The sequence below is a fragment of the Hemitrygon akajei genome, chromosome 10 (assembly GCF_048418815.1).
Source record: "Hemitrygon akajei chromosome 10, sHemAka1.3, whole genome shotgun sequence".
In the NCBI taxonomy this organism is placed as follows: Eukaryota; Metazoa; Chordata; class Chondrichthyes; order Myliobatiformes; family Dasyatidae; genus Hemitrygon; species Hemitrygon akajei.
In genome coordinates, this window is record NC_133133.1 from 158210634 (window position 1) to 158227006 (window position 16373).

The 16373-nt window shown below is 41.0% G+C and overlaps 1 protein-coding gene across 4 annotated transcripts in view; it reads right to left on the reverse strand.

Annotated features, from left to right (window-relative positions):
* The window catches only part of tfec (transcription factor EC), an 88872-nt gene that overhangs the window by 7035 nt on the left and 65464 nt on the right, over nucleotides 1–16373 (reverse strand). For all 4 annotated transcript variants that reach the window (XM_073059500.1, XM_073059501.1, XM_073059499.1 and 1 more), the window contains exons 4-7: nucleotides 5851–5986; nucleotides 3452–3508; nucleotides 3269–3344; nucleotides 1483–1630 (exon numbers count right to left, since the gene is read on the reverse strand). In XM_073059500.1, the coding sequence (XP_072915601.1) occupies nucleotides 1483–1630; nucleotides 3269–3344; nucleotides 3452–3508; nucleotides 5851–5986 (417 nt within the window). The remainder of the gene's footprint in view (nucleotides 1–1482; nucleotides 1631–3268; nucleotides 3345–3451; nucleotides 3509–5850; nucleotides 5987–16373) is intronic.

The window sequence follows — 16373 nt, forward strand, 5'->3', positions numbered from 1 at the left end:
TCTTTGGAATGGAAGAGGAAACCCAAGTACCCGGAGGAAACCGATGCAGACATAGGGACGACAGACTCCTTATCAACAGCAGTGAGAATTGGAACCATATTGCTGGCACGGTCCTTCACTCATTTCCAGTCCATCTATCACCTCCTAGATCATGTCTTGCCCCTTCCTGCCCCTATCTTCTTTATACCATCTTCCATCTCCAGATTCTGGATGCAGGATCTCAGACTGAATTGACAATTCCTCCCCCCAGCCCCATCCCCATAGATGCTCCTCAATCCACTGAGCTCCTCCAGAACGTTTTGTTCTTTGCTCCAAATTCTAGTCTCACGTCAATCCTGAATGCCCTCTGCATCCTCTCCAGAGGCCTCACATCCTTCCTATACATTGACAATCAGAACTGCATGTGATACTTCAGCCAAGGTTATAAAAAGTTGGATAATAACCTCCCTACCTTTTGCATTTGATGTTGCAATTAGAGAAGGCTAATATACAAAAGTGACTTTTTAATCCAGGTTGCCACCTTCAACTGTCTATGAATTAGTACTCCCAAGACCCTCTTTCTTAATATTCAGAGATCTTGCCTTTCATGAGACATGTCTAGACCTCAATATTCCCAAAATACATCACTTCATTTATCCATAGTAAATGCCACCTGCCAGTTTTTCCACCCACAGAGTGAATCTCCCTACAGCCCAAGACTACCTTCAGCACTATCTACAGCTCTGTGTCATTCACATCCAAGCTATTTGCATATAATACAAACAAAAAGGGTCTTGGCAATGAGCTTTGTGATCCCATCAGAGATACAAATAAAATCACAGAAGTTCTCTACCGTTCAGAGAAATTTTGCATCCACTGGATCCCATCAGATCTATCCTTGTTCTATGGCAAATCATCTTAAATCATTTTTCTTATAAATATAAAAATTAACAATTCTGACTAAATAGTTTCAATTCACCTAAATAAAACAACTTCAACTATATTTCAGAAACTTCACACAAAATCAGGGCAAAACAATCTATTTGATTATCAACTAATCCACAACAGTAAAGTTCACTCTCTTCACCACTGTCTACCATATGGAAAAGATAATTCAACTCAAAATTTTCAACATCTAATTGACCAGAAATTAGTGTGCTCTACCATAGAAGACATTTCAGACCATCTACAAGTCACACACACTTTTAATTTAGAATCATTGCTTCAATTGGTCAAAATCCAGATGCTCCATATACAACAGCACCAATGATATTCACCAGTACTGTTTGGTTCAAGATTGCCAAAAGGCAACTTTAAAAAGTAAATGGTAGATTTGCCAGCAATACACACCTTGTGCATAACATTTTATTAAATAAAAATATTAAAATCCAGTAGTTCCTTCTACAAATGTAGAAGTTATAACTGCACAATTTGGTCAACTGGTGTTCCTCCTATCCAGTCTAAATGTTTGGATATGTACAGCACTCTAGGCTCTTTGCAAACCTGAATCCGCAGCAGCAGTCTTCGGTTAGCTTGCTCCAGTTTCTTTTGCCTGTTTTCTAACTCTCGGACACGGTGCTGCTCCTTCTGAAGCCACTTAATATACTCCACACTTGCTTTCAAAATGGTGCCTTTATTCCAGCGCACGTCACTGCAGATGAAAAAGTAATATTTTATTAGAGAAGTCTGCCTTAGCAGAATTTTAATCAAGGAAAAATGTAATCAAATTAATATCAAACTTTAAAATATTGAACAGCTGCTTTGGAATGAATAAAAGATAATGTGAGAATTGGAATTCTTTGTTAACATTTTAAAGCCTCAAGGAAATAATGGGATACACTAATTCAGCAATTTCTTACAATCTGGCATTTACAGAAGATCAAGTCTTAAAACACATGGTCTTATCAATGCTCATTTTCTTTTGAATGGAATCATGGTTAAATTACATCCTTCCAAGCAACATTGTTCAAAAATTTTACATAATCCTGCTACTCACACTGTTTTCTCTCATCTTTTCATCATCATCAATCTCCTACATTCTGATGATAGGCTGTCCTTTATTTCCTCTTCCGAGTTCCCCATTCCCTGCTTGTCAAAACTGGTTTCTCTAACCTTATGTTCTCTTTGAAAGGTCATTGTCCAGAAGTATGACCTATTTCTCTCTGCAAATTCTTCTTGAACTCTAAAGTACTTCTTCTATCTGTAGCATTTTGTTTTTGGAATTTTCTTTAGTGGATCCCAATTTATAGACAATATAAAGAGTATTAACTGCATGAAGGTCAAATATCCTGTCCAATATGGTTTCCGATCTATTGTTCGCACCAATTCATTCAATCATAAACCACATCCTTGTAGGACAGCCTAGTCAGCTCCATTCATCCACTCTTTCCTTAAAACTCCACAATAAAACAAATTTGAAGAGAAACTTACAGATAATTTTTTTAAAAATTGCTTTGGTTTAACAAAAACAAAGGACACTACAAAAAAAAAGCAACTACAATGTTACCTCACATTTCAATCACTGTTCTCCATTGACATGAAGAGACTCTCAACCATGTATGCCTTCTAAATCTGTCTTGATTTTATGGACCCCTATCAAATGCTTCCTCAGTATTGACTGCTCCCCTTCATCTTTCAGTCCAGATGAAGAGTCTCAGTGCGAAACATCACCTGTCCCTTTCCCTCCATAGGCACGATCCAACCTAGAGTTCTTCCTGCTTCGCATTGCTCCACGATGCTAGCTTCATTAGACTACCCCATTACAGAAAAATCAATCACACTGGGAAGCATTCTAGTATATCACAGAGACTGCACTTAATATTGTTATCCCTTGAAACCCAACTAGTTGGAATTAAATGTAAAAATTAATAGTGCATAACAGTTTCCCTTCACTACCCATCTTGTGCACTTTAGAAACACCAGCAGTTTCTAAAACAAGAATCAGGAATTTTCATTGAGTAAAGGGGAGGAAATTTCTATGAAATTAGAAAGCCACAACCTGAAGCACAGAAGAAAGCATTGAATGAAGTTACCAAGCAATTGGTATATTTTTTCTCAATGTGCCTGGAAACACTATAGTAGGATATTCTATCTGTTACATCCAAGGCATCAATTAATAGGACCTTGATTGTTCATTCATCCCAATGTCTTGTGGTCTAATATTTCCAGTCTCTACATTTTGTGCCCAGAAGGTTACCCCTCTCCTTCATCAAAGGCCATTGACTTAGTTTTCTGTATAAATGCAGTTAAAATTTGAAACAGGATTTTCATAAAAGGCATCAATACTCACGGATCATTTGATTTTGGAATTAAGGTACCAAGCTCTTTAATACGATAATTGATATTGAATCTTCGTCTTCGTTCAACTGTTGAGAATTAGTTGCATAGATTGATTAATAGCATTTATTGATTTCCAGGTGCACTGATGCCAAGTAAAACCATTTTATATATGAGTGACAGTGACCACACTTACTCAAGTTGTGATTATCTTTCTTTTGCCTTTCTTTAACTAGTGCATGTGTTTCAGCATCTGCAGCAGTTAATGAGAACTTGGTTAGATTTGAGTGACTACGAGTTATATTTTAAATGTAACACATCACATGATTTTTTTTTCAGGCTGCCATCACCTTATTAGCCATCTTGACAAGTTATTTTTGTAATAACTCCGTAATCTTATTTAATTTTATCATTACAGTCATTCCAAAAACTCACCAACTTTCACCCAGTCCTACACTACAAAGTTACCCAGAGAGATATTTGGATTCTGTGGCTACAACTTCCACTCTTAATCCAGTTAACCAACAAAAAGCTTCATCAAATGTATAATTGTAAATTTTCATAATAAGGTAGTGTTCTAAATAAACCAAATCTGAAAGACCGCTGAATTGATTTAAATTATCGAGGAGGCAATCACCCGGCTTCCTAAATTCATTAGGCTTTAATACAGTATGATGTCAATTAAAATGTTAAACAGAAGATCCTATTCTTGGTTACTAAATGTAGCCATAAAAACAAACCATCTTTTCATGTTGAATTAATGGAATGCAATAGAATTTTTGTTCTATAATTGATTAATTTTATTTTAAAGTGCTCTGAAAGCATGCAAGAAAAAGGGAAAATGGATGAAATTTCAACAGCCCTTCATTTCCAAGAATGGGCCAGTTCCAAACTATGCCTCTGAAGAGGAAATTATGTGGAGTTCCCATGTTCTTTCAAAGAAACAGAGAAATAAAAGGCAAGCTATTTTGTACAGGATTTAAAAGAATAGCGAAAAACCAGCCAGAATGAGAGCATCAGGCGGAAGACTGAAGTACAACAAGCAAAAAAAGGTCTTCAGTTTTGGAAACATCTAAACCAAGGGTTCCCAACCTTTTTTATGCCATGGACCCATAACATAACGAAGGGATCCATGGACCCCAGGTTGGGAACCCCTGATCTAAACAAAAGCTTTAATCAACACTATAACAGAAAGCACAATTTTACATCTTGAGAGTGTGTAGAGGAGATAATAAAGGTATGCTGGCATATTTGTAGCTTAAGCCAGAAAAAAATTAAAATTCAGTGGAAGTCTCTACAAGATAAAGAAACAAGCAAGGTTAGAGGGAGAGCACACGTGCAGGATGTCAAGTCAAAAGTAGTAAGGCTTCCAAATGAAGGATAATATTTTATATGCATTCTGTCACAAGGTGAAAATGTGATGAGAATGTTCCCAGTTATGGACCAATGTCTACATCCATCACCAGATGTGTTTTTTTTATATTCCACATGTCATGTCATTTCAAAATGATCCAGTTTCCACCAACACCAAAAATGTGTTCTTAATACAAGTTCTAAACATTTTAGGGACTGAAGATCTGAAACTCTGCAGAGTAACATGATACCAAGTACACATCCTGTGACATTCACAGTCAAATGCAAAATTAACTGAAGACTGAGGGATGAGAGCGAAATTAGAAGAGTATTTTACATAAAATACAACATGGGCAACAACATATACATTTATAATACAAATGTTGAGGGGGAGGAATTCTGTATCCATAAACTTTCAGGGCTGTTCATCAACAGAAGCTTGGGATATACAGGACAATGTAAATAATTAGAATTTAGCTCCCCCCCCCCCCCCAATAACCAGAATGTATTTCAATATTCAATTGTATTTTTTACAAGGACTAAAAACTGCTGAAGATCACTTGGGGAGCCAGGCTTTACAATAATAGCTTTTGCTATTGGAGTTGAAGGAAGTAATAAGTTTAAAAATATCAAAATGGGAAACATGGAGAAAAATATTAACACAGAGCAGTAGCTAAATATTGTTACTAGGGTCAACTAAAGTGTCCTGGAGAAAACGTTATACCATCTTGATCAAAACATGACTGAAGGGATGGCTCTCTGCCAGCAGTCCTGGTACTTAAGCAAACTTGGAGAATTTTTGGTGGTTCTTTGTGTATAAAAATAAGACAAAGATGAGGAATCACCCTTCTAAGTTATCGAACTATGCTTAGTATCTCATGCATCAAGATTGTAGCACACAGAAGTAAACTAAATGGATTATATTTTATAGAAATGATCTCATTGTGTCAAATAGATTTACTACCATAAAGTAATAACAGAAATAGTACCAATATTCATTGTTGCCAGTAAGCAGAAAGTATGCTTTCTACCATAGCAAAAATTAATTTGGTTTGCATCAATTTTCAAGAGAAAGAAACCACTTCTGAAAGTAGTGTAGTTAACTTTTTGTCCCTACTGATACAAATATGTGATGTGTTGTTCCCAAAGCATAAGCTTAACATACAAGTTTTGCAGAGATTTACTAGATGGAGCCTCTTCACTCTTAAGGTTTTATAATATACTGGTTAATAAGATACTTACTTCCATGATGTGTAACTGCAATTTCCCTTTTCACTGGAAGATTAGTAGAACAGGAACTACCAGAGAGTCCAATATTACTTCCATTCATACCCTGATCACCTCCATAGACATCTAAAATACTGCTGGACAATGGCAACTAGAAGAGAGAGAAAAGACAGTAAACCATATAAGGTATCAAGAAGGTATTGACTGAAATTTGAAATTGTGTATAACATCTTTGCATTTGTTTTAGTCTGGGTTGGGGGGGGGTAGGAGGAGGAAACACAAGACCAGAAATTTTATTCAGATTAAGAACCATTGAATCCCAAGAAGTAGTAAGTATAACCTACCATATTGTGTTGATAATGTTTACCAACTCCTTTAAAAATGAGTCAACTTCCACTCACCTTGTCACATTTTTCACAAGACACAGTTGAAACTATTTAAAAATCTATGCTTTTGTCCCCACACCCCCAGTGCAATTATTAAAGCAAACACTGTTCTCAGCTATCATTCAGTCAGTATATTGGATCAATGAAAGTGAAACTATCCAAAAAAGATGGGGCATGGTGCAGGCAAAATGAACACCAGAACAATGTGCTGAATTAAAAAGAAAACAGGAATCTCTAAACACATCAAGTTACTACCTTCAGCTTCACACCCCCTACCCACATTAATTTCATCAAGTTCAAATTGTCTAGCCTATTATTATACCACATGTTGTGCTTTTATTCAATGCTTAACTGCCTCATTCACATCAAATTTATATCTCAAGCAGCTGATCTTAATTCACTTTTATTATTCAGAACAGATGCTAATAGAGACTTATTTAGAGATGTACAGGAAGATCCAGTTGAGAAATAATTTTTAGTGATCTTATTTCGATTTGCCTTGATCAGTACACAAGCAGTTATCCATGTGGGTTGGGGCAAATCTTTTGGCAAGAACATCAAGATCACTATTGACCTAACCTTGGAATACAATGTCATCACTGCTACCAACTCTCAGCTCTCTGACAAAACAGAACCACATGGTTCAATAGAAGGAAACCCTTGGCATAAGTAGCAGGCTGCAAGTTCCCAGAATGTTTTGACAGGCACCAAATTCCCTCCATACACCCCACACAGTCTGGCTGACAAATGTGTCACTAAAACTGAATGTATTTTAAAATTATAACTAAAAGCACTAATAATAGCACAAAATGCACTTAATTCATTGCATAGTTAAAAAACTGATTTTGATCTAACACAAATTTACTTATCATTCTCCTATTAATCTGCTCTTGCTTTTCAATGGGGCTGCTTTTTCAATGGGACCAGGTTTAACCAAGAACAATTTCCATTCTAGAATCTGGAACATGTATGTGACTTTGCACTGCCCCATTGAATTCCATTTAGAATCCACCAACACAATGCAGGGGCAGATGATGGGGTAGAGACAGCTAATCCATGACCAAAACTGGACTCTGGACCTCTCCGAGTAAACCTGGATGCTTCTGAAAGAAGTATTCCTGTCTGAACAGTAAACCTTCATCAAAGCCTTGCAGGTTATTGCCTATTATGTTCTGCTGCTGGATAAATTCACTATCATTTGTCTGAATATATCTTGTTCAGTTTTAGTTGTTGGTAGTTATATTTAGTTGCATCAGAAATATTTCATATTAAACTAGATAACCATTGAATACAATTTCAAAGCAGATTATATTCTAAAACAATCATGTACCTGGTTGAGTATCAGTATGTAATTGGTAAATAGAGTAAGTAATATAAGACAAGTTATTTTATCTTAAACCGCTGTCATCAGCCATTTTGATTGTGTGGGCATCACTGAGTGGATTAATAGATCTAGATTAGATGTGGATAGTCCAGTATTTTTACCAAATGTAGCATGCTAACTGGAATTAATTAAATCAGTAAAAGATATTAGTAAGGTAGGGAGCTTTCTGGTATATATGATTAGCTACAGGGCTATAGAGTTTATTTTTTCCAGAATTATTTATCTCTGGGCAAAATCATGTATTATCGGCACTTTGCATAGAAACGCCTGTGAGAATTTCCAGCCGTTTGTGGTGCATCAGTATAAACAAAGTTTTACCTTATGGTTTCAAAGTAGGAAGCAGACAGAGAAAAATAATGAGCTTAAATTCATGTAGTACGTAAGAGTCTTCAATGCTGTTTTCAAATCAAAGTACGTTTGAAGAGTAGGCCCTGTAGATTTGCATAAAGTGGAATCTTTCAAGTAGGACTGAAAGAAGTGTGTCAGAACATACTGCCTAAAGCGAGTACCCCACTGAGGATACATGTGAGTTCCAAATTCATCTTTTCCAGTCCTGCCAACACCAATCTGCTGTTAAATGCCAATTGAATCCTAACTGGCAGGGCTACATGGCAGCTGGGGCATGTGTTGCATAACACTATAATGTGATGGTGTCTAAAACAATCTTACACAAGAAACAACTAACTCCAAGATTGAATATGCTGACAATCAATGCTGTCAAGCACTTTGAAATGCTTCTATATGTTGCTGGCATTTAGAAGTATTCAAGAAAGCCGTTAAAATTCCGTTTAATTATCATAACATTTTAAACATAAAAATATTTTAACAAACTTAACTGTGCAGGGACAGAGGGATCTTGAGGTTCACGTCCATAGGTTGCTCAAAGTTGGAGTGCACGTTGACAGGGTGGTTAAGAAGGTGTACAGTGTATTGGCCTTCATTAATCAGTGGATTGAGTTCAAGAGCTGAGAGGTAATGCTGCAGCTCTCTAAAACCCTGGTTAGACCACACTTGGAATATTGTGTTCCGTTCTGGTCACCTCATTACAGGAAGGATGTGGAAGCTCCAGAGAAGGTACAGAGGAGATTTACCAGTATGCTGCCTAGATTAGTGAACCTACCTTATGAGGAAAGGTTGAGCTAGGGCTTTCTCCTTGGAGTTAAGGAGTATGAGAGGTGACTTGATAGAGGTGTGCAGGTTGATAAGAGGCTTAGATCAAATGGACAGACAGAGACCTTTTTCCAGGGAAGAAATGGCTAATGCAAGGAAGCATAAATTTAAGGTACTGGCAGGAATGTATAAGAGGGATGTCAGAGAAAGTGTTTTTTTTTTACACTGAGTGGTAGGTGCGTGGAATGCGCTGCCAGGGTGGTGGTAGAGGTAGATACATCAGTAAAATCTAAGAGAGCCTTAGTTAGGCACGTGGATTAAAGAAAAATGATGGGCAATGTAGGAGGGAAGGCTTACGTTGATCTTGAAGAATGGTAAATAGTCAGCACAACATCGTGGGTCAAAGAGCATGAACGGTGCTGTACTTCTCTAAGTTCTTTCTCCATGTAGTGTACATTTTAAACCACAGCATTTAACTCAAAAGGGAAAAAGTCAGCACTAAAGAAGATCGAGAATAAATTGCTCATAATGAGGTTAGATGCATTTGTGGTTACAACAATGAAAGGAATAAGTCACATTTATAGGAGGAACTGTGGGATGTCCTGAAGTCATGTAATATATTCATAGTTGCAAGTTTCTAATAGGTATTAGTTAGTACTAGGACACGCCTGCTGTTGTTCCAATTATACCATGAATTGTTGTTTCCAGTTTAAATTGGTCACAAATGTTGTTATTGATATCTTTCAGGTTTCTTTTTAACCCACGAAACTTTTTTCTGCAATTCTGTAATATCTGTTAATTATTTCCACACTGTGGAATTCCAAGAAATATTTTACCATTTCAAACAATTTATTTTACAGGGAAGTTTTACTAAAGAAGAAACTTTAATCCAAACAGCTCTTTTTTGTTTAACTCCATGTAAAGTAGATTGAAAAATAGATTGTTCTGAAATATATACACAATTAAATCGGTAGCAATGCAAAAAATTACCTAAATTAATTTTAAAAGATGATTCTATCCTACAAATAATATCATATTGTGTTAAAGATAGCTGTACATGGAAAAGAATTGTCATGACCTTGGGCAAGTAACTGCATCATAAGGCAGATATTAAAGGAACACATTTAAATTTAAATCCTGACGAAGGGTCTCGGCCCGAAACGTCGACAGCGCTTCTCCCTATAGATGCTGCCTAGCCTGCTGTGTTCCACCAGCATTTTGTGTGTGTTGATATTTAAATTTGTGCTGTTGTTATCTGCCTTATGTTGAGGTTACCGGTTAGATGAATTTTTTTGTAAAATATTGCAGAAAGAAATCACATTTTAGATCTCATGATCTCTTACTCTGTTCTTCTGTATAACTAGTGAATAAAATTTATAAATAAAAATACTATCCATATTTACAGCGAAAAATATCTGGTACTATCATCCTATTTGTTCTTTGGTTACTTTATAACCCACTGATAACCTTTACAAGCTGGATGGCCTGCCAGGACACACAAAAAAACATTTAAAACAACTACAATTTAATTCATATTAATTAAAATGGTGAGTATTTCTGCACCCAGTAGATTTCACTTATCACAGTGCCTGAGCTCTGTTCATCATAGTAAGTGGACGTTTGAACTATAATTGTTTAAATCATAGCCTCGTGCCCTTTGTAGCTTTTTAAAAAAAAAATAACAGCAAGCTCTTCTAACACATTTTTAAGAAGTAGCTTCTTTCCACTAACTGCTAAACGGGTGAAATAATAAAAGTGTTCAGTCTTCCTAGGGCATCCAATTCTTAAAGTTAACTTAATAAACAAATCTACTACAATTTTGCTACAATTTTATTTATGATACAGCACTTTGGAACTCTGATTAATATGAAGATTGTGCACTCTTGTAATGTTCTGTGCTATTGTTATCTCAAAAAAAATTTAGATTCACTTTTCAATAAGATGTTTACATGACCTTCTCACTATTTGAAGTGCAGTCCAAATATTAAAAATAAAATCTGCTCTTACCAGTTTTATTTTCTGTGATTCTATAAACTCCACAATAGTGATTGTTTTACTCTTCTCCTTCATTTTAACTTTCCTTCATTCTCCGAGCAGTGATGTGCTCAGCAGCTATAGTACATGTGCTGAATATTAGTTCACATAAACAAGTGGTCTCTGACTTCTTGGACTTTAACACTGATCTACTGCAAAGTATAATTGGTAAACTCATTCTCCTGCAGGCTGCTATGTTCTTTGATGTTAGGTCAAGCAATGCAATTGCTAATATTTACTGGCATACAAGAAACTATTTCAACAGCAGTTAAACAGAATGATAAGGATTTAAATAATCAGTGTTTCACTCCTGATAAATTGAAGGAACATCCATGGTTGCTTCTTAGGATTTGCTATGGCAAACAATATGATTATTAAACTGCTTTTATCTTTTATTCTCTTCTTCTGCTAGATATATTCTTTCCAAGATGCACATAAGATCATTTTGGTTGTACTATATTCTGTTCATGATAGGCATCATTGCTCTAATCTTTTGATTCTCTCCTAAGGCATCTTAGATAGATACTTCCAACACGCTTTAGAGTCTACATAATAAATACATAAATTAGGAGCCTACTATTTGTTGAAAAAGTAATCTAATCAACTCATTTCCTTCTACTTTCTTCATGTAAGAGCTGGAGACAAATTTGGAACAGAATAAGTCTCTGAGTTGATATAATACGTAGATACAAAGAACAACAAAAGGAGACAAATTTTCTTTGAATCTCCTTGAAGCAGTAATAGTAAGAAAGAATGAACAGTTGCAATATATGCTCAGCTTTCTGTCCCTCAAGTAATCATAATGGTTATGAAACATTTCAAGAATATATCTACTTACAGATAATTTTGAAATTCATAGAAACTTTTGAAAGACATGTGTTTTTTTATGTAGAAGCATAGATTTACAATTTGCATTCTACTTAAATGAAAATTGCATTGTATGGGTTTCAAACTGTCGTTTTAAAGCTATTTTGAGTTAGCAGACTCACAGAGCCACTGAAGCATCCCAGTCAGACAGGCAAAGGGTTTATCATGAATTAAGTTCTCTTGAAGCAGGGAACATTGAAAGCAGGATTCTTGATAACTGCATTGAAGATTATGACTGATTTAGAGAGGATAAAGGGAGAGGGACTGTGTGTATTGGAGAAAGACACAAGGGTCAAGGGCCTTAGATTTGAACTGATTGCAGATTAAAGGGGAAAAGAAGGAGATGTGAGGAACACCACTGACAAGGAGGGATGGTGAACTGGTGCTCAGTACCTGTGATAGAAGCAGAATGTCAATCAAGGCTTTTGAAAGTGAAAAGGATGGACAGAATTTGAAGAACAGTTGGGGAACGGGAATAAATGGAATGCCCAAATAGATAGTATTTGTGGACAGAGCTAAATGGCCTCCTGTAGCAATTCTGTAATTTACTGTGGATAATTCTGAATGATAATTCGTAGGAAGTTATAGTCCATGACTTAGTACCACAATTGGCATGCACTAAAGTGCAGACTATGTGATTAAGGCATGCACTGAACATTGTGGGGAAGGGCCATAGTTTAGGAACCTTGCACCATTAACTGGAATCAGTATTAAATCCCACTGGGTTATTTGCTCACTGGTTGTATTAATTGAACATGTTTTAATGTTAAGTAATTGATGCACCATCAATAACTCTCGGAGATGGGAGGCGAACGATAGGCTTTTATTAGCTGCAAGAGACCACGATTAGCAGCAAGAGACCACCACACAACATCCTGGAGACTGAGGGAGGAGCAGTGCCTCCAATCGCCTTTATACCGGGGTCTGTGGGAGGAGCCACAGGAGCAGTCAGCGGGGGGGGCGTGTCCAGACAGGTATATGTAGTTCACCACATTCATCCCCCCTTTGTTTTAAAAGAGAGTCCCCATGGGGCGAAGTTTCTTACAAGTATATTTACAGGTTAAGTCTATCAGGTGGTCGAATCTGTCGCTGCGATCTACGTAGCACTGGTAGTGATTGCACCGGTGACGGTAGTTGTGCTGGCTCTGGCCTGACTTGAGGTGTCAGCACATTAGGCGTCAGTAATCCCTCATGTGTGTGTGAGGCGCCTGGTATGGGAGTGTCGTGAGGAGTCTGTGTAGGGCTTGGTGTGCGCGGTGTCTTGTGGGTATACACCTCGGTGGGTACGGGGTTCATAGTCACCGTGGAGTGTTCGGGATAGGGGTCTGATGCTCCTGCGGGTGCCAGGTTGCGGATGGAGACCGTGTCCTCCCGCCCATCAGGTAAGACCACGTAGGCATACTGAGAGGTGAACCCTCTCAACCATCAGGGAGTATTTATTGCTCCTCGCATGTTTCCAGAGCAGCACTGGCCCTGGGGATGTCAGCCAAACTGGTAGGGTGGTCCCAGTGGCAGACCTCCTGGGAAAAGAAAAGAGTCGCTCATGAGGGGTGGCATTGGTGGACGTGCATAACAGGGAGCAGATGGAGTGGAGTGCCTCAGGGAGGACCTCCTGCCATCGAGAGACTGGCAATCCCTTTGACCTAAGGGCTAAGAGTGTGGCCTTCCACACTGTGGCATTCTCCCTCTCCACCTATCCATTTCCCCGGGGATTATAACTCGTGGTCCTACTAGTAGCAATGCCCCTAGTCAGCAGGTACTGGCACAGCTCGTCACTCATAAAGGAGGACCCTCTATCACTGTGGATATAGCAGGGATATCCAAACAGAGTGAAGAGCTGGTGCAGGGCTTTTATGATGGACGTGTCAGTGGTGTCGGGGCAGGGGATGGCAAAGGGGAACCGCGAGTACTCATCGATTATTTTGAGAAAGTAGACATTGCGGTCGGTGGAGGGAAGGGGGCCCTTAAAGTCGACACTCAGTCGCTCAAAGGGGCGGGTGGCCTTGATAAGTTGCACCTTTTCAGGACGGTAGAAGTGCGGTTTGCACTCAGCGCAGACTTGGCAGTCTCTTGTCATCGTCCTGATGTCCTCAAGGGAGTAAGGCAGGTTCCGGACTTTCACGAAATGGTAAAATCGGGTGACCCCAGGGTGGCAAAGATCTGCATGGAGGGCGTATAGCCGGCCGAGCTGTGCGCTGGCACACGCTCCCTGGGATAGGGCATCAGGTGGTCATTGTGCCTTCCAGGCCAGTACAGGATATCATAGTTGTAGGCGGAGAGTTCTATTCTCCACAGCAAAATTTTATTATTTTTGATTTTGCCCCGCTGTTGGTTGCTCAACACGAACGCAACTGAGCGCTGGTCGGTCAGCAAGGTGAACCTTTTACCGGCGAGATAGTGCCTCCAGTGCCTAATAGCTTCCACTATGGCCTGGGCTTCTTTCTCCACCACAGAGTGCAGAATTTCAGGGCCTTGAAGGGTATGAGAGAAGAATGCTACCGGCCTTCCTGCCTGATTGAGGGTAGCAGCCAGCGCGAAGTCGGAGGCGTCACTCTCTACTTGGAAGGGAATGGTCTCATCCACCGCATGCATCGTTGCTTTGGCAATGTCCCCTTTAATGCGACTGAAGGCCGCGCGGGCCTCGGCTGAGAGGGGAAATGCGGTGGACTTGACCAGGGGGCGGGCCTTGTCTGCATAATAGGAAAAGAAGCCCAGGCACCATTTGAGGGCTCTGAGGGTGGTGGGAAGAGGGAGTTCCAATTGGAGGTTAGTGTCGTGATCCTGCCAGTCGTGACCGCAGGTGGTGATGTTATCCAGATATGGGAACGTGGCCTTCAGTTGGCACTGGTCCACCATCCGGTCCATTTCCCTCTGGAAGACAGAGACACCATTCGTGACACCGAAGGGGATGCACAGGAAGTGATAGAGCCTGCTGCCCGCCTCGAAGGCGGTGTAGGGGCGGTCCTCCGGGTGGATGGGGAGCTGGTGATAAGCGGATTTCAGGTCTATGGTCGAGTACACCTTGTACTGAGCTATCTGGTTGACCATATCCGCGATGCGGGGTAGGGGGTACGCGTCAAGCTGCGTGAACCTATTGATGGTCCACGACCATTCTATTTTTCTGCCCTGTCCGAACAACGACCACCTGGGCCCTCCAAGGGCTTGTGCTTGGCTCAATGATCCCCTCCCCGAGCAGCCGCTGCACCTCCGACTGAATGAAGGCCCTGTCCCCCGCACTGTACCTCCTGCTTTTAGCTGCCACAGGTTTACAGTCAGGGGTCAGGTTGGCGAACAGCAGTGGGGGAGAGATCTTGAGGGTGGAGAGGCTGCAAGTGGTGTCAGTAGCGCGGCTGTTGGCATGCTGTTGGGTGGGATGTGCGGGTCGGTGTGTGCATGTGGTCAGTAGTGGGGTATATAATGAAGCCCCACAAAACTGAGGATTTCTGACAGTGAATGGTGGGAGGGGCCCGTCATACTCCATTGTCACACTTTTCAGGTGGCTCTGGAAGTCCAGCCCCAATAGCACAGGTGCGCACAGTCGAGGCATGACCAGGAACGCAAAGTTCCGATATTCTGTGCCCTGCACCACCAATGTCGCTACACAACCCCCCCGGATGTCTGTGGAATGCGATCCAGAAGCCATGGTGACCCTCTGGCTTACTGGCTGTGTCACGAGTCCGCAGCGTTGCACCGTGTCCGGGTGAATAAAACTCTCAGTGCTGCCCGTGTCAAACAGGCAGCTAGTCCTGTGCCCCTCCACCAGGATGTCCATCATTGACCTTGCAAGCTGGTGTGGAGCGCTTTGGTCAAGGGTTACGGAGGCCAGAGTTGAATCGCCGTCTTGGTGCCTGGTAAGCACCCGTGGGTTGGAGGAGGGGCGAGGTGGCGCCGACAAAGATGGCCGCCCCCATGCCTCGCACGAGGTGGGCAGGCAAGATGGCGGCGACCAAGATGGCGACCCCCATGCCTCGCACACAGCACTGCTCGACCCCGCTCGTGGTTTAGACTTACAGACCTTGGCAAAGTGGCTCTTCTTTCCGCAGCTGGAGCAGGTAGCTTCTCAGGCCGGGCAGCATTTTCAGGGGTGCTTTTCGAGTCCGCAGAAGTAACACTGCGCGGACTTGCGACTGGCAGGAGCCATGGTCGATTGCGGGGAGTTCACGGGCTCGCAACTGGCAGCAGCTGTGGTCGATTCGCCGGCGGGTGGCGGGGTCTGCAGCATCCATGGGACCGGTGGGGGATCGCGCAGCTGGACAGCATCAGCGTTGTGCAAAGCAGCCTCCAGCGTGTCAGCCAGCTCGATCACCGACTGTAAGGTAAGATCAGTGTTTTCCAGCAGCCACTGGCGCACGTACACTGACCTGATCCCCGTAACGAAGGCATCTCATACCAGGAGCTCTGCATGCTATTCCGCCGTCAGTCCCCTGCAGTTGCAGGCCCGCACGAGTGTTTGTAGGGCCCAGACAAACTCAGCGCTCGGCTCGACGGGTTGCTGCCGCCGCGTCGCTAGGCGATGTCTTGCGTAGACGGTGTTCACCGGCCGCAGGTGCTGTCTTTTGAGGGCGTCCAGTGCCCCTTGGTAGGTCGGCAGGTCCCTGATAAGGGAGTATACCCGCGGACTGACTCTGGAGAGGAGAACTCTGTGCATGATAGCAGGCTCAGTTACTCTTCCAGGTACGATTGGAAGCATGCAACCCAGAGTTCAAAGGCAATAGCTGCTTCAGGAGATTGAGGATCAATGTCCAATTTATCTGGTT